Raw genomic sequence first — 25,103 nt, forward strand, 5'->3', positions numbered from 1 at the left:
ATATTTTCTTCCTTGTTCTCATGTTTTGTACGGCATATTTTTCTTGAAGCGCCAGAAAACTGAAAGGTGGACATAATGCGCTGCACAAATAACCACTAGTATTATAAGTCTACAGAATTCAAATAAAAGTGAATCTTGAGCCCATGAACCCATTCAAGTGTGTACTGTAACTACAATTTAAATTAAAGTTAAGTGTGCTGACAATACTCCAAAGTTCTTATTACATAGTTATCAAAAGATTTCTTGCATATCAATTTGTTTGCATATCCATTTCTTCTGCAGATTTCCAAGGTTATTTCAAGGAGAGCAACCAAGGCAATATGGTGTTATGTGCATATCAGGTCTTGTCAGCAAGTTGTTTCTTGCCACCTTAGCTGTAGAACCTTCCCTTTTTACAATTACATTTCAAGAACTACTGTGGAGTAAAAACTTCACACCCAGCTGAAAGTTCTCAGGTGACTGTTAATCTATTCCATGAAAAAAAAAAAATCAAATAAGTGTTAGATGAGTAAAAATTGAGTATGCCTTATCGTCACTGGGGCGACAAGACCTTGTATCTACAAAATGTCAAGTGTTCAGGAGAGCAAAAAAAAAAATGGCAGCCAAAGCACTACTGTATATCAAATGGGATAGCCTTTCATTTGACATGCTGTGGTGGCTTCATTTTTTAGGTAAGACAGATAGGATTTGGACAGGACATCACTGAACTGATTATCTGGCCATTAATCAAAGAAAGGCATTTTCACCAAAATTTGAGATACAAGGTCTTGTCACCCCAGCAACATTATGTAAAGAACAAGCAATAGTAGGAGAAAGGCAATCACATGCCATAGTAATAAGCTTTGCACAGATGATTCATCAGATATGTATGGCCAAGGAGGAGGTGCACTGTACAATATAAGGAATTGTTACCACATATCTTCCGGGCATCTTGTGCAAAATTTTGTCTAGGCAGAAGAAGAGGAGAGTGTGATTTTTATCGTACAGGCTTTCCTGTATCGACTTGCACAGGCAGCTGGTCAGATATGCCACAAATATTGCTGAATGGCTCAGTCAATATACCACCTGAAAATGATGTGCTATTTGTTTGTCATTTTGTGTGTGCTCTGTTTGCACTATCCTCATGACTAAAAAGCAGGTTAAGAGAGTCTACATGTACTGACACAATTTCCGACACATAAACTCAGTATTCAATTAACTTTAAGTTGGGAACAGGACATGGCACTAAGTCAAGTGAGACACAGTGCATAAGTGATATCAACAAACTGAAAGTAATGTAACATTACTGTCATTCTTATGATAGATATCTTAGTTGCCCTAACTGCTGGTGTGTGTGATGAATTGAAAGTAGGGATGGTTCGTAATTGTAAACTGTGGAAGTTTAGATACACCAACAAAGCACAAAGACTAATGAAGTACAGGTGAACTCTTTGTTATGAACATATAAACAACAGGATTTCAATTGTCATTATGTCCATTATTTCCTCTGTCCACTTTCATGAGATTTTATTACAACAAGCAGTTCTTGCAGTTCGGAGTCCAGTGAAATCTCATAATTAGGTAGGATATAACTGAAGCAAAACCTTATTATGAGAAGTTGAATTTGCAGGTCCAATTCCTTATATTCTCTGTTATTGTACCCTAAGTGTGAAATCCGATGTCTATTGGTCCTTGTTGAAATGAGGCTTCTTTATGTCTTGTTATAATGGGTTTGCCTGTGTACATATCTATTTGTCAAAGGGCATTCCATTTTCTACCATTCCTGTACTGATGATTTGTATTTCTGTATTTTTGCTCTCCCAGTGCTTCTTGCCATTTAAGCACAGATACAGTATTCCATTATTTTTTTTTCCAAGTTTGATTCTAATGGTGTATAATTTGCTCATTGTCTTAACCCCATTTGTTTGATATGGCGTGTCCATGCCACTCTCCTAAACTGTTACTTTTTCAAGAAATCAGTCAATACCTTAATATGCAAACATTCAAGTCAGCTTTTCCTACACTAAGGCCTCACAACCATTTTGGTTACAAAAAAGTGTGTGTGGAAGCAAAATGTGTGACATTTGTTCTGAATGATGAAGTATGCAGCTGATGCAGCTGATGCGCCTGAGGATCCCATAGTTATTTCCATTCGCTCTTTTGCCCAGGTGTAGAAATATAGGGCAGCATAACGTGCTGGAGAATATACAGAAATTATTTTCCATTTTTATGCCTTCAGGGAGTTGATGTGTAATACTAGTACACTGTATCTCCATGAGCCTTGCTCAAGTCGACCTCATATAAGTCAAATAATTGTCTAAGTCAAAGGTCTTTTCAAGTCCTCTTTTATATTCTGTGATTTTAATCCCTCATAAGTCAAATTTTCTCCGAGTCAAAACTATTTCTTCAGTCCAAATATATTCGACTTAGGCAAGGTTGATTGAAGAGGGACAAACTTGTCATACATATGCAATTATATTTTGTGTCCTTTCCCCAAATTGTAGTACACAGGCTGTTTTTTGTGACACCTTGAGTTCTCAGCCACCCTAACCTGTGTGTATGTTTGTATGTGTACATGTGTGTGCTTGTTGTGTGGAGTTAGGGTGTGTGAAAATGTGTGTGCTTTTCTATCTCCTTTATCATCCCTGCACCACCCTCCTGTGCAGTCTAGTCTCAAAATATAGTTTGACATTTACTAGGATGGTACTGCGAACACTTCCAAAAAAAAAACTTCATGTTGTTCAGAGGGCTATCCTTCAAGCAATGAGCAGAGGACTTGTAATACATGTAAAAGCTTGATAATTAAGCTGGGGATTTATTGAACCTTTTTTAGCAGACCATGCAACAACAAGATCTGTGTTTACTGCATTTCTTGATCATTCAGAAAGCTGCCAGTAGGTGTGCATGAATATGAACACCATTATTACATGTACATGTACAACTGTGGTTTGCAACTTTGTGAATTCTTAATCCAAAGTCGCTTCAAGCTTCACATTGTAATGTTAGAGCAGCTCTTCTTTTTGGGTTCACAGTAAATGATATTTTCTTCTGTGTGGAATATGATGTGTCATATCAGACCTCATCCAACATAATTCCACGCAAAAAAAAATGGCTTCAAATTTAATGACATTTGAGCCTGAGCTATGATTGTACATGGAAGGATTATGCAGGTTTATCTACCCACCACCTTGCTGTGATTAACACAAGCATTAGCAGACCCAACGTGCCTATACATAATTTTGTAATTTGTCCAAATTTGAACTTGACTTCAGCCTCCCATCATGAAAACACTTGTCTGCTTGTCCAGTGGTTAGTTTCAAGGGAGCCATTTCTAGCTTGGAGTGTACTAAAACAGCAATTCAGTGAACATACATCGGCATTCCTAAATCTTGAGCTTGTTTGCAATGCAAATTACAGTTCATGAAAGCAGGTTGGACTATATGACTGTGAGTCTCCCTCAATAGGGAGCATAAAAGTGGCTTACAATACACGTACACATTGTATTATGATGTCTACGAAGTAAAATGTATGTGTTCATTCTGCATCTTGTGAATGGAGTGTATTATAGTGTGCATATTGTGTATTTCACTTTGTACGTTGCAATTACAGAACCTTTTATTTATGATGTGTACAATATGTACAATGTGAAAAATTGTAATTGTATTGATTTGCCCTTCAATCTTTAATTTAAATAGATAACAATTTGCCATTCATGTATTTAATATGTACAGCTCTGAATTGTTAATAAATTGCTGTGAATTTTATTGTTTCCAGAATTTCTGCCACTTCTAACAGTGTATGATGTCTTTTGGGCCATTTACAATGTACATGTAAATGCATAATTTATTTTGTAGCTATTGTACAGCATTTTATCTATGGCCAGTAGCCTTGTACATTACTTTTGTTACTCAATGTTTTAAATCAAAAGGTAACAGCATTGTGAAAGCCATAAAGCAGGTATTACCAGCTACATATACAATGGTACACACACTGACTCCATATTATTATTATTAATCAACATACATTAATTTGTAATTTGAATACTGCGTGGTGAAATCAGGCAAAAGAACCACGATTTCATAAAAATCAGATAGAGAATACAATGTTTCAGAATGTCAAAGTTTTTACATGGAGGATGCTTTTTTAAAAACATTGGTATCAGACATATCACATGCAAATTAGACGAGTTGATGAAGTCATGAATCCACAGGTCTTCCACAGACTAAAAAGCAAATTTCAACTAAACATTGTTTTCCATGAAATAAAAGAAACAATCTTTTGTGTCCAAGTACTGGTACATGTATTGTAGTCTTAAAAATAAGCCATAGAAGAGGAGTGTACTTTGCAATAAATGTACCCTGTATTATTCTCTAGATAATCTGCAGGGAAGAATGTGAGGCAGTAATAATAAATGTCCTCATTAATTTACATATCTGGTTGCAACCAATACATACCTATGTATCATCGTTTCTTCTGTCATATAAAATATTTTGTTTGATTTGGCTCAATAGGTCAACTTGAACAAAGCATGTATAGTGCACTCCCGTTATAACGAACATAGTTGTAACGAAATGCTGGTAACAACGAAGTAAAAATTCAGGCCACAAAATTATCTGCTCTTTGTTCTTTATTGTTTGTTTGAGTTACAACAAAATTTTGATAAGTGTATATTGAAAGGAAATTGCCGGTCCTGAGGACTTCTGTTATAACAAGAGTCCACTGTACATTGTAGGGATTTATCACCATCATCCAAAGACATTCAATGACAAAGAAATTCATACCTCTGCACTCCTTGCTGTGGAAAGGAAGTGCCAAAGAGCATTCACACTGCAAATCACAAATTAACTGTTACACCAACATCATTAGAAAGCAATTCGTAATGATCAACAAAGGAACACTGCTAAGCTATAAACTGTCATTAAGCAGAAAAAAATTTATTACACTTGCATACATGTACCTGGTGTACACATACTGTAAATCATCCACAGTCAACTTGTGTAAATTGATTACTGAAGGGCAACAGCTAAAAATAGATTACATGTCATCCAAGTATGGATTAATTTCTTCCTGGATTAAAAGTAGTGAACTGGTACTGGACATACCAGTAAGAAAACTTGGTATCTTTATGAATTTAAGGGGCAAAACTTATTTCTTCACATACCTTTGTACAGTGCACCCTCGCTCTAACGAACATGATTACAGATGTAAAATGAAATTCTTGTTACAATGAAGCAAAAATTCAGGCCTCAAATTTACCATCTGTACATGTACAATATCTTCATATACATTGCTGTCTGGCTACAACAAGGTATAGCAAAAGAAAACCACCTGTCCCGCCGACTTTGCTATAACAGGAGTACACTGTGGAGTGTCCTGGAGGCAAGGACTTGAGTGTCAATCAACCTTGCTTAAAGTGAAAACTAAGTTTCGGTAAGTGCTTGAGAACCCGTGTAGCACCATTTCATTTTTGCTTGCAATATATCGAAAGAGTCCACTAAGAAACTTACCTTGCTGACGCGGTTTGCCGGAATGATGAGTCGATTTGGAGTATTTTGAGAAAAATAATAATAGTAGGAAAACCGACTTTTATTCCAGAAGGCTCCAGACTAACTCGGTCTCGGGAAAAATTCGACCCTACTTCAGACAATTCACACGCAGTAAGTGATCGCCACTGTATTACTGGCCACTGCATAATTCAAATGAGGCCTAACTGAATGGACAGGAAAGTGCGTGCTAACGTAATCCTGTACAAAACAAAACAAAAATGACAGCGCGCGGCCCTCAGTTGCTGAGACGCGCGGTCTTTGGAGTTTTTGTTGTTGTTTATCTAGCGCCTTTGATTGTTTTAGAGGTGCTTGATAGGCGCACACTAATTTTGCATGCGCGCAAAAGAGGTTTTTGATGCGCGCGTTGTAACAACTCGGACCATTACTGCGAGAAGCCAGAACACGAAGCGCTAGTTTATACAGGCCGCTCCCATAGGACAACACTGTACAATCAGAGGGACAACCATTAAAACTCATCCCGCCGTCAAAGCGAAGCCGAGTTATCCCCGAGTCCGAGTTTAGCCTGACCCCGATCGGGTAAGTTCTGAGACTGAACCTTTTTGGTTAATATTTCGCATTTTCGTCGTTACCCATCAAATATCTTGTAATAACATCGTTATCCTGCTCATTTCCTAAACATACGTTCACATTTGGGAGCGAAATTTGACAACTTTTGCAGGCCTACCAGAACTTTGTTTGGGCTTTAAAGGTAAAACATAGTTCTAATTCGCCTGCAGAACTGTTGAATTTTGCTCCAAAATGTACACGTATGCCTAAAGAACTGCGTGGAACAAAGCTGTAATAAGAAGATATTCATTGGGTAATGATGAAAATACAAAATGTAACCAAAAAGGTTTGCCGGAGTCACAATCTCAGAATAGGGTCAGGCTAACTGGGACTCGGGGACAACTTGGCCTCGCTTTGACGGCAGGGCCGAGTTGTCCCTCTGGATTGTACAGTGAACTAGTACATTGGGAGCACTTCGCATTCTGGCTGGTCGCAGTTATGGCCCAAGTTGATACAACACATGCATCAAAGAACCCCTTTGGCGCACATACAAAATGAACGTGCACCTACATGGATGTATAAAATATGGCGATCACGAACTGCATGTAAAATTGAAATAGGGCCAGGTTGTCCCTGAGACCGAGTTAGCCTGAATCCTTCTGGAATAAAAGTCAGACAATTTTTTATCTCAAAATACTCCAAAACAACTCATCATCCCGGCAAATCCAGTCGGCCAGGTAAGTTTCTTGGTAGACTCTTTCGATATATTGTACGCAAATATGAAATGCTGCAAGACGGGTTCTCAAACCCTTACCAGAATTATGTTTTCACTTCTAGTCGAACTCACATTAGTTGAATAATCACCAAAGTCAAAGGTCTTTTCATGCAAGTCTTCTCTTTATATTCTGTTGATTTTTATCACTCATAACTCAAATTTTCTCATAGTAGCTATTTCTTCAGTCAAAATAGATTCGACTTATTAAGCAAGGCTGACTGTACCTGTATGTCTTATTCTGCTCTGATTTCTACTGATCTGTTACAGTGGACTCCCATTATAATGAAGTCCTCGGGACCGAGAGTTTTCTTTCATTGTATCGAAATTTCATTATAATCAAACAAGTTTATATAGAGCGGGTAAAGTTGCAGCCTGAATTTTTACTTCGTTGCAACTGGAATTTCATTATAACTGTGTTCATTATAACAGGAGTGTACAAATGTACTGTATTTTGCTGCTACATACTGTACGTAGCACCTTCACAAGAACTATTGTGACATGTTACTTCTGAAATTAATGTGCCTGTGAGTACATGTAACTCCAAACTCCAAACACATGCACACTACATTTATCAGCAGTGGCGGATCAAGGGGGTTCGGGGTTTAAATCCCCCCGCCTCGGGCTCCATATAATACTGAAGCGGCACCAAAAAATTTGAAGATCTTTTTATTCATTTTTATGACCGAAACTTGACCCCCCACCCAGCAAAAAGCAAGATCTGCCCCAAATCAGAATGCACACAGTGCTTCCAAATTCCATCTTCAGTTCAAGTTACACATCTGTACACCACAGAAAACATGAAATCAGTTCATACATCTACTATGTCCGTTAGTTTCCATGGATCTCCACATCATCTTCACTCAGCTTCTTGAAAAGTAACAGACCGAAGCTCACTGCTACAAGTTGCCATGGTGATTTTGATTTCTCCTTCATGTCGCACCAACAACAGTCATAATTGTTCCCACAATCCCTGTATTTTTCGTTGCATGTAGAAGCGCTCAAGTCAAGGTAACCTGGATGATTTTTACCAGCATGCAGCACGGATTGTGGTGAACAGGAGACTTGCTGAGTGATGCTAGCTTGTCAGCAGATTATCCCGACTTGCACAACGTGGATCAAGAGGAAAACCCTGTCAGAAACACATATACATGTACACAGAGTCATAAGAAATATTTCCTTCATTCAAATATTACAATAAGAAACACAAATCAAACACTGTTTACATGAATGCCGATTATTGCAAGGGATCATTCAAGAAGGGGTGGCAAACTATATACTTAGTGTCTATTAGTATTTCATTCATACATGTATAATGTTTTTGTCTTCAGCCTGCATAAAGGCTGCCATTAAGAGAAGAATAAAAAGATAATCCGTCAGCCCACAAAGAATACTGAATAGATATCTGATACGTCATTTGTTGCAAAACATGTAGAACCCTAGTCTATGACTATGTAAAATTCTCTAACACCGTTTAATAGACAGCAGTGTGGTAGAGAGACAGTAAATCAAATTAATACTACTAGCTTTCAGTACTTACACTGTACAACTGTACGGTCTGTAGTCGATGTCACTACAAATCTAATTGTACTACAACACTACAGTACACATACATGTACTTGTTAAACAAATGCATGCCAGTGCTTACCACTACAGCATAGATTATTTTAGTCTGTGCCCACAATCAACCGATTACTACCACTACACTAGGCACTACTGAAGAAATATCCAACACAACTGGCAGTAGTTGGGACTACACATTATCCAGAGTACACGACAACTGATGTCTGCGAGTGTCCGATAATACTTACATTTTCTGGCCACTCTAATGACCCCCTTGATGCTCTCTCAGATTCTGAAAACGATTGGCAATAGCTAGTGTCGTATCGATGAATCTTTCCACGCAGTTGACGAGACAAGTCTCAGTTTTACTGTCCAACTTCGAGCTAGGTTTATCGACACATTTGTCCCAGCACGAATCCGTAAAACTATGGACCTGCTGTTGGAATTTCGCCTTTTGAGTTTCCATCGCGATGAACTCTTTCAGCTCAGCATCCACTGCTCCCTCAATGTTCCCTCCTCCTGGTGCGCTGTTACTGAAATTCATTTTTGAAAATACAAATTTGTTCCCGATGGGCAAACTCGAAGAAAGACTTCTCAAGGCTCCGTGCTCCCCACTGTCAGACACGTGTGTGTACAACAGCGGCAATGCGTAATGCAATGCCCAATGGGCGATGATGATTATTGCATCACATACTTTGCATCGATTCAAATTCAAAGCCGTAGTAATGTAATCGATTAACTTTAGAACGATCTCCTCTGCACTCGGCTTGTCTGCACAAAATAATGTATGATTCAAATTGTGGAGATAACATGTTTGAAAAAATACTTTCACTTTCTACATTATTTTTTTGTTTCTTTTGTCGGGTTCATCTTTCTATTTTTTCTATTGTAGGCCTATACTATTTCTTTCCCCCTTTAGTATCTCCTTTCGAGCTTCCATGGAGCGAAATGCATTTTTTCGTTGTTGTTGTTTGTTTTTTTTATGGCACCATCCCTGGCCTTTGCTAACAACAGTGGGTTCGACCTCAGTCTGAGCATGGAGGAACTATTTAATTTCACCAGTCTTTAGGGGTTAACTTCTAACATCGAAAATCGTTTATGGTAGCTATGATTCTGAACATCCTAAAGTGGGAAGCGGGATCAACCTATATGAAATGCGCCTTGGTGATCATACGTCACAAAGAAAACGCGTAGAGCCATTTAATTACTGCGCATGTCCGACTTACCTGGTAACCACACTGTGATCTGCTACAAAGATGAATCACAACTCAGTACAATGTACTATAGTTAGTAGGAAGTGAGCATTTTACATAATTTACCTTGATACTATACAATCGCTGTTTCACTTTATCCAAATGGTTTTGTTTTTGCAATCAGAGAGTTTGATATTAATGCTACAACCGAACGGCAAAGACAGACAAATAGATTGATTAAACACAACAAAGGGGCCACTGGCAATCAATTCTCATCACACTGAAATAAATCAACACTAACTTCATCAAAATGGAAGACGACGAAACCGCCTTCAACAATGACGACGAAGACATCCGGATTATAATGAATCCCGAGTTGCGAAAGAGGCGGATGGCCGCCGCCGCCGACGGACTAGAAATCGGGAGCAAGTTCAAGGATGAGGCGGAAAAGTACCCGTCTGCAGAAGAGGGTCTTGACGAGGAAGGGAGGAGAAGTGGCACGGCCGAGGAGAAGGAAGACAAGGTCCGTATCAATCAATGATTGCCGCAGAGCTTGCAATCGAGGTGTTAGGGAGGGATGGTTTTGTATACCCATCCTCCGTGTCGCCCAAAAGTTTTGCGCGCGATCGCATTTCTATTTAAGTATGCATTTATTATTGTTATTATTCATTTTCAATCTGTGAAGATGGCTGGATAGCCCATATTCAGCTACACTAAGCTGGTCTTCTGGGGTCCAGTTGAATGTGAGGTCCTAGCCTCATCATTCCTCATTCACAACAAACCGAACAAGCAGCGTGCAGTAGGCCTTCCCGTGTAACACGTATAGTATTTAGTTATATATTTGACAGTAATTGTTAGTGTGTATAGGAAAAGGACACGCTCTCAAAAATCAGTAAAAAAAAATGTACTTCTTTAAGTGTAAAATGCTATTAAGGGCGCGGAAACACGCATTAGCCTATATTTAATCCGCAAGATTTCACATTCAGGTACAAAACCTGGCAAACAAAATTATGCACAAAAGGTGTGCGCAAGATGGTTAATTGCTAACTTTTTATGCGATACTATACTTTCCCCCCTTTTTTAATCCCGGGTATTGACAACAAGAAGATCTAAAGAAAATGACTTTAGTTCTGTAACATGTAACCAAAATATTCCACACACGGTTTCAGCATTTCTTCTGAAATTACTTGCATACATGCGAACAAATACAAAAGAACAAATACTTTGCACACTGCATGGGTACCATCTTGGTCGCCTTGAATATCTCGAAACGTCCAGGGAAGTAAACATTGCATCATTCCAGATTCGAATTTAGCACCCTCGAATTATTAAAGGACAAGTTCACCTTCATAGATTATGTGGATTGAGTAAATGCAGCAATATTGATGTACACATCAGCAAGAGTTTGACGAAAATCGGGCAATCCGTTTAAAAGTTATGAATTTTTGAAGTTTCTGCTTAATTACTGCTGGATGAGAGGACTACTACAGCTTGATGTCACTTGTGTACAACGATATAAAGAAAACAATAAAGGAAATTCAACATATTTTCACTTTTCTCGCGTAATAAGAGAACACTTGACTTCCCTCTTTCAGAAGGCAAGGGGGAATGATAATTACCCTTAACATACGTCACTGACGAGTCGAGGAAATGTGCACTTTTTCAAAATGTAAAATTTTGTCAAATTCTCTTTATATTTTCCTTATATCGTGGTACGCATGTAACATCATGCACTACAGTAGCCTAGTCTTCTCATCCAGCAGTAACTGTGCAGACACTTGAAAAATCGTAACTACCATACTATTCTACTAATATTGCTGCATTCACTCAATCCACATGTACACGAAGGTGGAAAGCCATCAAAGAACATCACAGATAACAAAACGTATGACTGTTGGAGAAAAATGTACATTGAGTTTTATTATTGACTTGGCGAAGCATGTACATGGAATGTATGAAAATAAAACATTTAATGTAGAATATATCAAACTTAATTAAAGAACGGTGAATAAATGAAAAGTTGGGGCTATCTTATAGATACTTTGCTTATTTTATCATTATGTTGGTAAGGTTGGTATTGCCGGTATGGTAAGGTAGGGATGATTAATAAAATAATTGTTTGCTTGCTGCTGTGCTTGTTGGAGTTGCTGTTGCAGGGGCGGTTTTTCTCTCGGGTCCGGTCGGGATTGTAGGGGGTGGTGTTTTTGTGTGTTCCTGGGTGTTGGTAGGGGTGTGATGGTCTTGATGGTGACGGTGGTGTGCGGGTGGGTTGTATCTGCAGTGATGGGTGTGTCTGTGGGTTGCGTGAGGTGCTTTTGCTGCACGTCCACTCATGGCGACCATCAAGGAGAGTTCCGCCCGACCATCGTTGTTGTTGTTGTTTTAGATTGTGGAGCTCTCTGCCGGGTGGGCAATTTGCTCCAAAAAATATAATTATTCAGATATGCCTGAAATTTAATTATAAAAACCTAAAATACTTTAAATTATTTACAAAAAACAAAATTACATTTATTTTTATATTTACAATGATATATATACATCGGAAGGAAGGGGACAGGGTTCCGGAAATGATGTCATCTGCCTACTCCTGCATCGAGAGAAATGCCGTTCCCGTCGGCAAAGCAGGTATAGGACCCGCCCCGCCGACGCCGCCCGACCATCCGGGGGTTGCATCTCTTTTATTAACTCCTGGATGTTCTGCATGAATGACCCCGAGAAGCCTAGTCTTTTCTTGCCAGCCGCTTTTTTTTTTTAATCTAGACAGGACAGCGGCAAAATGAATGACCCCAGTAGCCTAGTCTTTTCTTGCCAGCCGCTTTTTTTTTTTAAATCTAGATAGGACAGCGTCCAAAATAGTACAACCACATTATAATAGGGAATTTGAAAAAGGCTCGCGCGTGAAGATCAAACTCTTTATTGTCCGGATAAAGTGTCCACGATCAGGTAGAACCTAGCCGCATAATAAGGAATTAACCCCTGATCGAAACCACAATCGGAGTTCCATTTATTCGGTATACAATAGGTTGTGAATTTCGATGGCAGTTTCAATACACCTGTGGGCAGATTTTTCCCGTTGCTGAAAAGGAATCTTGACACCAACCATTCTTCCAGTGTGGTCGAGGCTCGAAGTTCAAAGACTGGGGCGGACAATAGATAATTCAAGCCCGGTTTTCTATACGGATTGCGTAAGAATGCCGCCGTTTAGTGTCTCAAGGTTTTCTGCCTGCATTTTACAATTCGCTCCAGGGCAGTCATTAAGGCGCAAAATCAAAATTCAATACATTACCAACACCTTCTCATAGGTACACAAACTAGCAAAGTGACTCTCATTACTATCGTATTTTTGTTGATGTTGTTGTTTTGGGGGTTTTTTTTACCATTATTGGTCACACGTAGGAAAAGGGGCGCACGCCACTCCAGCGGTTTCGCGCCATCGCCAACACGGTGAAGCACAACCTAAAGTGGGCCAAGATGTTATCCACCCAAGAGGAAGAGTCCAAGTCTTTCACCATCCGCCAGACCGAGGGCGAGGCAGACAACACCCTCACCTTCGACGTCAGTGCCTTCAAATCCAACGTCCAGTCGGTGGGATCAAGATCGCTTCCGCACAGGGCCAAGAAGATCATGCGGAAGAACTCGTGGGAGCGGACGCCTGAGGAGCTTAGTTACCTCTTCGGCTTTGTGGACAGGGTACGAGCCTCTACTGGATGGATTTCAATTCTTTTCCTGCTGAATATTTATTTTGATCGAAGCGTCATGTCGGCTCATGTGGTCCCCCCCCCCCCCCATATCTTTAGTCTAATGCTTCGACTCCTTGTTTTTCTTGATTTTGATTACACGTGATTAGTCGCGAGACTTTTGTAGAGCTGAGCATAATTATGATAATAGACTTTGAATTCTTGTTTGTCGTTCGACATTTCGTCGTTCAGGACACTTTTGTATCATGGTTAATGAGACTGTGCAAAACAGACATTACTCAACAGATACAAAGAGGAGACAGACGTTTCAATAAAAGCTGTCTTTTTATTTATGAAAAAAAAATATTCATAAAAGCCATCCAGCTTTGAAGTTGATACAGCAGATAAAAGATCATACCATGCCCTTTATCTATAACGAATGTAAGCACGGGATAGATCCATTATGAATTTTAAACACGATGAGTTAAATTGCATTGACATTGGAAACAGCCATCTTAGACAGTAACAAAAAACAAACAAAAGCGGATCAATGTATACGTCTTGGTATCATACACCATAGTAGTTGAATAAGAATTTTAAATGAAATCATCCGGCACTCTTTTCATGTGTTCATGCAAACCTAACATTGACTAACATCTGATTAGTATACTGGCTGTTTTGTTTCGTGTGCAGATAAGTTTTTACATTTATTTCGAAATAGATATTCACAAACATTACAATCTGATATAAAATGACAAAATAATCAAGTGGTAAATAACACTGTACACGAATATGGATATTACATGAAGAAACCTTGTTTCACAAGATAGATACAAAATATTGATGTACGCAGACCACGAGATTATTATCAACTGTTGCATCTAAAGGTTATCTTAACTTTCTCCTCTTTGTGATCTATCTAACCACAATTCCACAATTTGAAATTCATCAATTAATATAAATGCAATTAAACTTTGTGATTCATCAAAGATCTGAACGCAGATTAAAACGTTCACACCTATTTTGCGAATAATTTTCTTCTCAATACACCTATTTTCTGTATGTTACTATACCATAGCTGAAATGCTTCGACAGATATTCGTCAACGATCAGACACGTGCTCGTGGGCGTGATCTACTACGATACCTTCGAAGAAGGTCGCGTCATCGTGAGGCAGGGCCACCCCGGACTCGCCTTCTATTTCATCCTGTCGGGTTCCGTCATCATCGAAGTCACGGAGACTGATAAACGAACCGGTGAGAGATGCCGAACGTTGTTGCCTCCACCGCATTTCATCTCGGACAGACGAGACATAAAATGCCGCAAAGAGTACTTTCTCCCCTTCATAAAGAGGATGAGGGGAGGTGGGTCGAGATATACTCTTTGAAAATGTTTGTGTTATGAACTCTGCGCTGCAAAAGATATGTTATCATGATGATCTGTCCAAATGCGCCACGTCATGTCTACAGGCCATGGACATCCACAAACTCAGTGAATCTCAAAGGACCAAATCCTGAGCTGACATTGATGCTGATAATATAAGCATTACTCGTATTGTTTTCTTTTGTTTTGCTTTGTTGGCGTTTTTTTTTTGTTTTTTTTTTTGTCGTCGATGTAATGGGTCTGCTTTCTTCAGACTTGTGAGATATTATACTGGCCATAAAAATATATGAAGATAAAGAAAAATATGGCCCCCCAAAAATACAACATTGTCAAGGTAGCTATAATCTTTAATAGATATGCATTTCGATTATGATTATGCTTTGGTTATTGTTAACAGTGATACTTTTGTCGTTAGCACGTTGTTTTCTTGTTTATTTGTGTATCATTTTGTTTGTTGTTCAATTTCATTTTAAGGAGAAACAAATACCCGGAAGATGGGCGAGACGCACGCTGGGGCAAGTTTTGGCGAGTTGGCCCTCTTACACGGCACGAAAAGAACAGCCACGATTCGATGTAAAGGTAAAGTAATCTTTTTTAATCATTATAATTTAGTTGAGTATTGATTCATGTTCTCTTTTTGTGCCAGTGGTATTAGCCATTGCTCTTTCAGGGAAATCCAGTCCAAAAAATAAGTTAGTCTGATAAAAAAGAGTAAAATCTTACGAGTTCAATGGTAAAAATTTGACTGAAATGGGATGAAAAATAAGGAAGTTATGAAATTTTGAAGTTTTGCTAATTTATGCAAAACAGTTCTTGTACAGTGGATATGAACATGCAAATGAGTGAGCTGACCATGTCATACCCTCACAATTTTCCGTTGATCATGTACAAAAAGTGACGAAAATTCAATGTTTCTGTCATTGAAGTCTGAAACATATGTTATTCGTGGTTGAATAACTTCACAATAGTGATCAGTTAGATATATCAGGATTTGAGCCTCGGGCATAATTGCGTTTGAATGAAAAACTGGAAATTTCAAAATTGAATGTACAAACTACTAGTATATGGCAAGTTGTGTGGGGATGACATGCTCACTTTGCCATTTGCATAATTATTCATATTGACCGTTCAAGAACTGTTTCCTCAAAAATTAGCAAAACTTCAAAAGGTCATAACTTCCTTATTTTTCATCCGATTTCGATCAAAATTTAACTCGTAATATTTTACTCTTTCTTATCAGACTAACTTATATTTGGAATGGATTTCCCCTTTAACGTCTTGAAAGAATGGAAAAATTTCTCACTGTGTAGGACCAGGGGTGAAGTCCAGAATCAGATGTAGGACTTATCTCTCTTACTAGCTGTTTATAGCTGCCTTTTCTGATAGCCACATTGCTCTCTAAGCCCACTTTGGTATTTCCTCATTGGATAAACATCTTGTTACTTTGACACTCAAGCACATACATACACACGCGCGCACACACACACGCACACACACACACACAATCCACACTCATTCACACATAGACACTCACAAACACAGTCACATCAATCACACAAACAGGTTTCCTAGCCTTTGTTACAAGGTTATGCTTTATGTCACCTCAAAAATATTGATTGTTATTAATATTGTTATTATTATTATTATTATCATTATCATTATCATTATCATTATCATTAGTAGTAGTAGTAGTTGTAGTAGTAATCATCATTATCATTATTATCGTTATTATTCATTCGGCATTTGCAAGACAATACTAGTGAATGATCAAGCAACAGACAAACAAACAAAACAAGCGTAATTCATGGGTGCAAGATGTCCCTGGTGATCTCGCCTAGGTTGCTGGGTTGGAAAAAGCAATCAAAATCACTATGGCCCTTGGGCTTCTCCAACCAACTTAAGGAAGCACATCTGGGAATAACTAAAACACACACAGAGAACTTAATACAAATACAAAAAAAAAATAATAAAAAAAGTGATAGATTGATAACGACACCGATATCTCGCTTCTTCTAGAGGACTCGGAATTCCTGCGCATCGACAAACCAGATTTCGACATGGTTCTGCGCAGGAGTTACCAACAGGAGTGGGATTCACGGATGAATGCCCTCCGCTCTATACAGACGTTCAATGATTGGACGGAAGAGGAGCTGCGTTCAACCAATGACAGATCGAAGGTGATCGAATACCAGCCAAACAGTGTGAGTCTCCACCCACTTAACTTCACATGGTCGGGTTTTTTTTCCCCAAAAGTTTAAAGGGGTGATATAGTTTAGGTTGAAATGGAGGAATCAGATTTTTATTTTTTTTTTTCGAGATAATTAGAAATTATTCATGAAATATTGAAGATCATACAATTCTAAGAAGAGATCAAAGTTAATAAAAATCGGATTTGGAATGGCCGAGATATCAACACACAAAGTAAAAACAAAGTGGTCCTAATAAACAACCTCTTCGCTTTTGGATTTCTCAGCCATGTAGAAACCAATATCATTCAAATAAACGTTGAATTCCTCTTGGAATTGTATGCTCTTTCATATTTCATATTTATGCGACAAAGTAAAAAAAGTTGGAAACCTGAAGCCCCTTCTCAAACAAGAGTATACCATCCCTTTGGATAGACTCTGGATTTTACACAAGATGAGGGACAATGTTTCTTCTCGCCTTTATTGTTTATACACACTATGTTATGATCACACCGAGGCAACTAGAATGTACCTTGATTTCTGTCGGTAATATAATATAGTAAACACCTTTGCCCTGCAAGAAAGACCGGAATCTTTTGAGAGCACATTCATTAAAAAAGAAAATCAAGTCGCCATTCGTATGCTTCAAACAGTAAGCCCCGCCTAAAAAAAAAAACAACTAAAAATAAGTAACAGTGACTAATAGTCACCACCAACGACATGAACGAATATAGAAGGTATAATATTCATACTCTTTGGTCACTACTTACACGCTTTCATCAGTTGGTAATTGCTTAACTGATGTCATGGATAGATGTACATGGATGTAAAGATGTACCACCACTCTACCTGTTCAGGTGATACTCAGCAATATTGTCGGAGCTCCCGATCATATCTACTTCATTCACTCTGGAGATGTGAAGATTGTTCGCGAAGTCGTGCTGCTCGAGAACCGACTCCCGTTCGGCCGGGTCAAGCTCACCCCTCCACCCCTCACCGATCGCGACGTCGCTCCCGACTTCAAGCCCGAGAAGTACCAGCGACTGGTCCGCAAGCTCCTGCACATCGCCACCATCGGCAAAGGGGACTTCTTTGGCGTAGGTTCGTGAAAGCGACAAGCTGTATCCAGCAGATACGATTATTTTTTATTTGATATTTTCCACATTCTTCTAATTTTGATGGAAACATACAGAACTGATAACAAATCAATTTCTGAAACAGATTTTTCATCCTGTCCCAATGAAACGCGTTCCTTTGATTGTGTATCTTTTTCTTTCTTTCTTTCTTTCTTTCTTTTTTTAGCTGTTGATATAAGAAGGTTCAAAGAAAATGGGAGCAAATAATGACTCTAATGGGAAGTCCAAACGAAGGTGAAGAAAATCCATTTTAGAATTAAAATTATGAGAGTAAAGTGAAATCGGCCGATATAAAACGTATATAGCCATTGACTGAAGGTCACTATCGTATATTTGTTAGAGCGGCCTTAATAGTATGTGGAAAGTTTTGCAATGACCGGGTGCATGGTGGGTGGAATATGGAGGAGGTAACAATCGTTGCGGCTTTGTTTTCTTTTGTGTGTGTGTGTGTGTGTGTGGAACTATATATAGCTTAGTTATGTGATATGCACTTTTTTGTTTTAGTTTTTGTTTAACGCTGAAGCTCAATTCTACAAAGTTGGGGTGCTCAAATCGATACAGAACATCACCAAACTCACTGAAATCAAAACCAAGCCTTCAGTGAAGTACAGTGGGGAGTAATCCAGCCCGGCTCGCACTTTTCTGCATGCACATGTGCTAAACTCCAGTATATCATATCAATCATACTTAACATTCAGCTCCTACTGGGATCCAGTCATCTTCGTGGATAGGGGCGAGAAGTTGGAGTGTCTCGCTCTGAGACACAAGTGCTGTGGCAAGACTCGAACTCTAGAATTTCTCGGTTTTAAGCGCAGTGCGCAATCCGCGGGGCCGCGACACTACCATTGTACAACATCTTGCATCTTAAGAGACCTAAAAAAGGCAAGCATTCTCAAACTTATGTACAGTTGTACTTGTATCTTTCTAACTGAAAATTATATGGTTTGTTTTCTTTCTATGGTTTCTTTCCATCTTTCGAAAGGTGAGGACCTGCGCAAGACACACCTCATCGCCATTAACAAGGTGGAGTGCATCCTAGTGTCCAGGGTAGCCTTCATGCGCCACCAGCGGGGCAAGTGTCTGGGACCGATGAAGACCGAGGTCGAAGAGCTTTTCCCTACCTACGAGGAGACCTTCTCTAGCTACCTAGTGGACAAGAGATGGCGAGCTTACAAACGCAACCTGGTGAAGGAGTTGGCCAGCAGACGACACATCCCCAACAACACAACCATCGAAGACGTACCCCTCATCTTACGGCGGGAAAACTCTCAATCCACGTCGAAGTAATCTAAAATGATACAGGCAATAGCGCCACGAGCTTCCTCGAATGGCTTGCGTGCAATATAACATGCTCTATCATTGTACGAAATCATGCTACCATTGTGGACGTCATTTGAGAATAATTGGCACTTGAAGAAGATTGGAAGAAAGCTACAGACATATTTCAACGAAGGTATTATTTGTCATGGCAAAGCAGACAAAAATCCTTATCTGCTCTGGGTTTGTTACGATCTCATACTAGTTATGAAAACTATAAGAGGTCTACAGGGGATTAAATTCGAACTCCATCATGTCAAGTATGATATATGTCCATGAAGTCCGAAGAGTATAACTGAATACGCATTTTTATGTAAGATGTGATGAAAGAATGATTCTATTTTTTGTTTTTATTTATTTCTTAATTTCCTTTTTTTTTTTAACGAAACATCATAATGGTACGTCAATCCTTCATATCTACATTCTTCTGATTGATAAAAACCCTTTCTCCGGATGAGGCAAGTATCACATTACTCTACAAATTACCTCTTTAGAAATTAATGTCCAATTTCATGCGTGGGCTTGATAACAAGAAAAAAAAAATGGAATATACGTAGGTGAATTCGTTGATTCATCAGGTTTTTTTTTTTTTTAGGTACGGCTCGACTGCATCCATACTTCTGAACCAATCACATTTTAAATAAAACATAATAAAGAAAATACGTCTTTTCATGACTTCTTCCACTCCGCGTTTCACTATCTTTTATTACAAATCTTAAAATGGAACATTTATAATAATATGTGTCGCATATACCGCATGTCACGTGACACGTACAGTCATATTCAATTCACTATTTGGACGCAAACTAAGAATCAAATTGAGATGATGGGAAGCGAGCATTTCACCTAATCGTTTGCTATACATGCAGGTATACATGCGTGAATTAAAGGAGTAGGATATAGGTATTTTGTACAACAACGGGTGTGAGATATATTTGTATATTGTATACTCCTTTGGAACAAGGCAGCAGATTAAATATCTCGGAAACAAACGAATAGACTCATCTCCACAGCTATCAAAAGTTCATGCTCCCCTTCCCTTGCGAGAACTTGCAAAGGTCGGTAAATATTATGTGTTTGGCTGGAGAGATATGGCTGACTGTTGCATTCTTCTAGCATTCTAATATTTATTCTTTGACGAAGCAATCTGAAGTATCGCAGGTACACTATAATTCATATTATTTAACCGTGGCTTGATGTAATAAATGCATATTATTTAACCCCGGTTTAATGCAATAAATACGACGGCATGACATTTTGTACAACAGCTGTCTTCAGTGTAGGCTGACTCATGTATACTTTCCATGGAGTCAACGAGCTGATCCGTGACGCATACAATGCATTATCATGCGGACAACAAATATTCACGAAGACAAGTTAACAAGAAAAGGAATTCAGAAATCTCGTCCGTGGTAAATCAAAATGACATTGTAGCAAAACACAGGAATTTTAAGAGCCAGTGCGCCAAAAGAAATCATAAAATACACCGTGCATGTATTCATGGCAGAAGTAGGAAAAACTAATGTGCCGTGACAAATTGATACACTACAAATATTCTTACTAACTCCATGTGAATGGAGAGCAGCCTGTGTCCATCACGTATTCCGTATATAATATACGAACTTATCGAAAAGAACAGAAAATACCAAACTGTCGTCATTTCCGGGCGTCATTTACAGAGACTGATGATGACAACTGCTTTGATTTTATGCACGACAAAATTAACGACGATTCCGACACTGTGCACATGAAATAGAAAACTTTGAAAAATAATTCGAAGTGATGGCGGAAAGAGTAGACTAGTGAGTGTGTTACAGTGCAGTCCTCACCACCCTTCTGCTTGCTTCAGATACTCGGAATGACAAACCCCAATCCTAGCTAAATAATAGTACAAAGAGTTTTCTACTGAATAGCTATAACACACTTAGTAATCCTATGATTACAATGCCTAGGTGTAACACCAAAGTCGTAACTGGGGATATGATTAATTATACCAAAAATAGCTGCAAAATTAAACACATGGTATTAAAGCAGGAAAATGCACCAATATAGCGCATTCATGAGGATGAAACCTAGAGGAAATGCGATCCTGGAAAATTCATCAATCTTGCTGACACTGTTGAATGGTTTTTGGTCCTTACACCGCCGAAGTCTACTGTTGCGATATTCGGCGTTTCCCGTGATGCAATTCCAGGCGTCGCTGCATAGCGTGGTTTCGTGATCCGAGTATCTCCGATCATCGTCCGAAGGTGTCCGAGCCACCTTCACCTGGTACCTCGTGAATCCTCGGATGAGTGAGAATCGCTTCTTCTTCTTTCGCATGAGAGTAGCTTCCACTTTTTCAACCTGCTAAGAGAAATGAATGGATCGTGAAGTTCTAGTTAAGCGCCCGTCGACGACACGGCCCCAGTGACAATCTTGACAAGAAGTATAATGATGATATAAGACTTCATTCAACGACACTAAATAATGATTACTCATTTGGTTAGACGGCTCATGTCATGAATTAATGTTACTATGTTTGACCAATGTTGCAAAATAACGGCCGCAAACTTTGCAACAAATAAATAAATAAATAAATAAATAAACAAACAAACGGAACAATCCAACAAGTAGAACCTAAGGTGATAGAGGAACTGTATTATGTAAGGATAACAAAAGCATGAGGGATCAATATGACATGTATTGTATAGCAGTAGGAGATATCAACGGAAATGAAACGTTTTAATCTAACTCTCATTTTCATAAAACACTTCTTTTTGCCGGTTATCTTGTCAATTCACACAATTTTGTTTGTTTACTTACATCAGGGAACAAAATACCCCATAATAAACAGGCTGTCAATGCGCGTTACTATGACGAATTTTAGTATCAGAAATTTTTGTTTCTGGTCAATGTACTCAACACTCACTGCATTAGAAGTTTTGAGAAGGAATATCTATTTTTGCAATCATGGTAACTTATCATACGGTACAAAATTACATGCTGTATTGATATGCTGATATTGATAACAGTTCATGTTGCTACCATCGTCAGGGAAAATTTTACTACATCTTCTATTATTGCTGCTGCTACTGCTCCTGATACCATTATTATTATTATTATCATTATTATTATTGTTGTTATTATTATTATTATTATCATTATTATTATTACAATTACTATATCAATATCATTATTATCATTATCATTATTACTTCTACTCATACTACTACTGCTACTATCACCACTACACCTACACCTACTACTACTACTACTACTACTACTACTACTACTACTACTATTACTTCTGCTACTACAGGTGACTTTACTACTACAATATTTTGTTTGCAATGAAATTATGAGCATCCAATATCAAACCATAGCTTACAGTTGGCGTTACATATCAAACCATTGTCCACGTCTGTGAGGAGTAAGTGAGTGTGCAAACCTCGATCTCCATGTGGTCATTGATTACCTGAGCTTGTGCGAGGTCATCCTCCTCATCGTCAGCCATGCCAGGTAGCATGCCTGTCCGGCGCTTCGTGAAATAATTGACGGTGGCGAACTCGAGCACTGCGCCCAGCACGAAGACGAAGCAGAGAATGATGAACCAGTCTATGGCCTTGGCGTAGCCGACTTTGGGCAGCACAGCACGGGCACTCCATCCAAGCGTGGTGATCGTGAGCGTGGTCATTGTCCCTGTCGTACGATGGTTGAAATGGGAGCGATCGACAGTGAAAACCAAAACAAGCACAGCATGAGAGGCCTATGCGACACAATAAAGACATGTCTCAATACCAACCTGTACTATTTGCATAAACTTGATCTTAAGAGATTTCAAATTGCCATTAAGGAGTTCCTGAATCTTTTACAACATTGCAAAATCCTCGACGCTCAGTTATCTTGAATTAAAACTTGAAGAAAAAAAAATTGTTAAACATTTATTGGACAAAGAATAAGGGATCAAGCTGTTGTGAAGTAATACTAGTGAATATTAGTCAGCAAATGGAAAACAAGCATGTATAACAAACAAAACGGAAGACCCCCCCAAAAAAAACAAAAACAAAAAACCTACCATCACCATGGAAACGGTGAGATTATCATTAGACATATCTATACACTGTCGAAAGAATGTAGATAACAAAATATTGTGTTAATCTGCCATGAAAATAATCAACATCAGCTATTTGGGGGCTTACATTATCAATTTTTCCATGTATATTTATTAGAACATTAATGGTCACTAATAATGACAGTTATCTCATAAAGCCTCTTCTCAGCGTTTGTTGTTAAATCGTCGTTTATTTGGCATTATTCTATCGGTTACCGTCACATCTAATCGTGACGAGAACAAAAATCGTATGTTAACGATGTGTCATATCATTGATTTGCTATGTATGCATGTTACATTTTATGCATTATCATTTTTCTTTTTACCTTATGATGTCTTTTTATATAAATTATGTATGTATGTTTATGACGGAAATACAAAACAAACAAACAGAGCTTTCTTGAAAAGCAGCTTGTTTTATTCGTTATGTTTTTGAATGAATAAACTCACATGTAGATTCTTAAATTGTAGTCGTATGCTGAAAAAACAAGGTAACAGTTCGATATGTATTGCCTGAGAGAAGAAAAAAAAAGCCACCAAGCCCAAAAATCTGAAATCAATCATCATCTTCGCCAGTGGGTGTCACAGTCTTCTCTATTGTCTCACTTGCGTCCTTTTCATCCTCCCTTCTTTCTTTACGATTCATCGTTGGTGTGGTTGTGTTTCTCGCAAGATCAGATTTAATCAACTGAAACTCAATAGTCCGTACAAAAGCTACCTTTTACAGCTCTCAAAAATCAATTCTCATCAGAGGTAGCATTTCTTCTTCTCCTCCTTTTGCGCACTTCGGTCGCACCATTTCTTTTTTTAATCAAATCCCCAAACACCAGAAGTTATAAACAGTGGAGCTCAGGTAAGAATGCAATTGATAAAACTTCCGATTAGCAGCAAAATAAATAAGAGGGTGGGGAATCAATAACGAATATTCCCTCACTAACCTCCTTTTTTCCATTTTGTGTTCTTAGATTAAAAAAAAAAGAAGATGAAGGGGGCACAAAGATCTCTTCAAATGTTTTTGATGTGTGTTTATTTTCGATTATAATTTGTCCAGGTAGTAAATGGTAACAGTCCCTAAAGGCTTTCTGTCGCGGTGATGCAGCCGGTCGTAGAAAGGCTTCTCACGAAATCAATTTGGCAACCGTCTCCGTGAGAGAAATAAAGATCGTCCGCATCGAGATGTAAAGTCAATACGAATTCTATTTTGTTAAAAAAAAAAGTTTCAAACAAAATGAGGTAACTGTAAAGTATAGAAATATAGAGTCATCTATAGTTGTTTGCATAGGCAAAGTATTCTTATTGAAAATGTGAATTTGAGTTCTTCACGACAGACTACTTTCATCTGATATTCTATTTTTGTACGTCTATTTTACTCCTTTTCTTGTGATAGCAATTTCTCTACAGAGTATCTTTATATCACTAATGAAAGTTTGTCGAGATAAATATTGCCTTAACCCTTGATTAAGCTTTTCTGTGCAAGGGACTTTCGACAGTGTGTACAATGCTATGGGGTTCCTGTGCAAATCATCATTCAAATCACACACAGGGTTAAAGGGAACCGAGGATACCATCATGTATGAATATTGTGGCAGATAGCAATATATCGGAGATACTGTGATTTTGAAGAACGTCATAATATGACATCTGCTTTCTTCATGTGGCGAGATTTCAGTACGACATAGAAGTCGAATTTAACACCCGCAATCTATGTGGAGGTAAAAGTTTAAGCCTTTTCCATACCTATGATTGCTTTC

General features: G+C 38.5%; 3 protein-coding genes across 3 annotated transcripts in view; 2 read left to right on the top strand and 1 right to left on the bottom strand.

Moving 5' to 3' along the window:
- LOC139745095 (centrosomal protein of 135 kDa-like) overlaps window positions 1-315 on the top strand; it is a 45,998-nt gene extending 45,683 nt beyond the window's left edge. Inside the window, exon 25 of the mRNA XM_071655516.1 lies at window positions 283-315. The gene's annotated coding sequence lies outside the window, so the exon portion shown is untranslated. The remainder of the gene's footprint in view (window positions 1-282) is intronic.
- Window positions 316-9,870: 9,555 nt separating this feature from the next.
- LOC139745128 (uncharacterized) lies at window positions 9,871-19,229 on the top strand. Its single transcript, XM_071655548.1, has 7 exons — window positions 9,871-10,083; window positions 12,957-13,250; window positions 14,316-14,493; window positions 15,095-15,199; window positions 16,637-16,821; window positions 17,664-17,907; window positions 18,925-19,229. Exons 1-7 carry the CDS (start codon window positions 9,871-9,873, stop codon window positions 19,227-19,229), a joined length of 1,524 nt encoding a protein of 507 aa, XP_071511649.1.
- Window positions 19,230-21,284: 2,055 nt separating this feature from the next.
- LOC139745096 (gamma-aminobutyric acid receptor subunit alpha-2-like) overlaps window positions 21,285-25,103 on the bottom strand; it is a 107,614-nt gene continuing 103,795 nt past the window's right edge. Inside the window, exons 8-9 of the mRNA XM_071655517.1 lie at window positions 22,717-22,940; window positions 21,285-21,605 (exon numbers count right to left, since the gene is read on the bottom strand). Of these exons, the coding sequence (XP_071511618.1) occupies window positions 21,285-21,605; window positions 22,717-22,940 (545 nt within the window). The remainder of the gene's footprint in view (window positions 21,606-22,716; window positions 22,941-25,103) is intronic.

This window comes from Diadema antillarum, unplaced genomic scaffold (assembly GCF_040938485.1).
Source record: "Diadema antillarum isolate AM-2024a unplaced genomic scaffold, OU_Dant_1.0 seq00001234_RagTag, whole genome shotgun sequence".
Taxonomy (NCBI): Eukaryota; Metazoa; Echinodermata; class Echinoidea; order Diadematoida; family Diadematidae; genus Diadema; species Diadema antillarum.

Excerpts from the sequence above, each read along its gene's own strand:
- LOC139745128 (XM_071655548.1), top strand. The coding sequence starts at position 9,871 with ATGGAAGACGACGAAACCGCCTTCAACAATGACGACGAAGACATCCGG. Across the intron at positions 10,084-12,956 it reads CCGAGGAGAAGGAAGACAAG|GAAAAGGGGCGCACGCCACT; the intron begins GTCCGTATCAAT and ends GGTCACACGTAG. Across the intron at positions 16,822-17,663 it reads TCGAATACCAGCCAAACAGT|GTGATACTCAGCAATATTGT; the intron begins GTGAGTCTCCAC and ends CTACCTGTTCAG.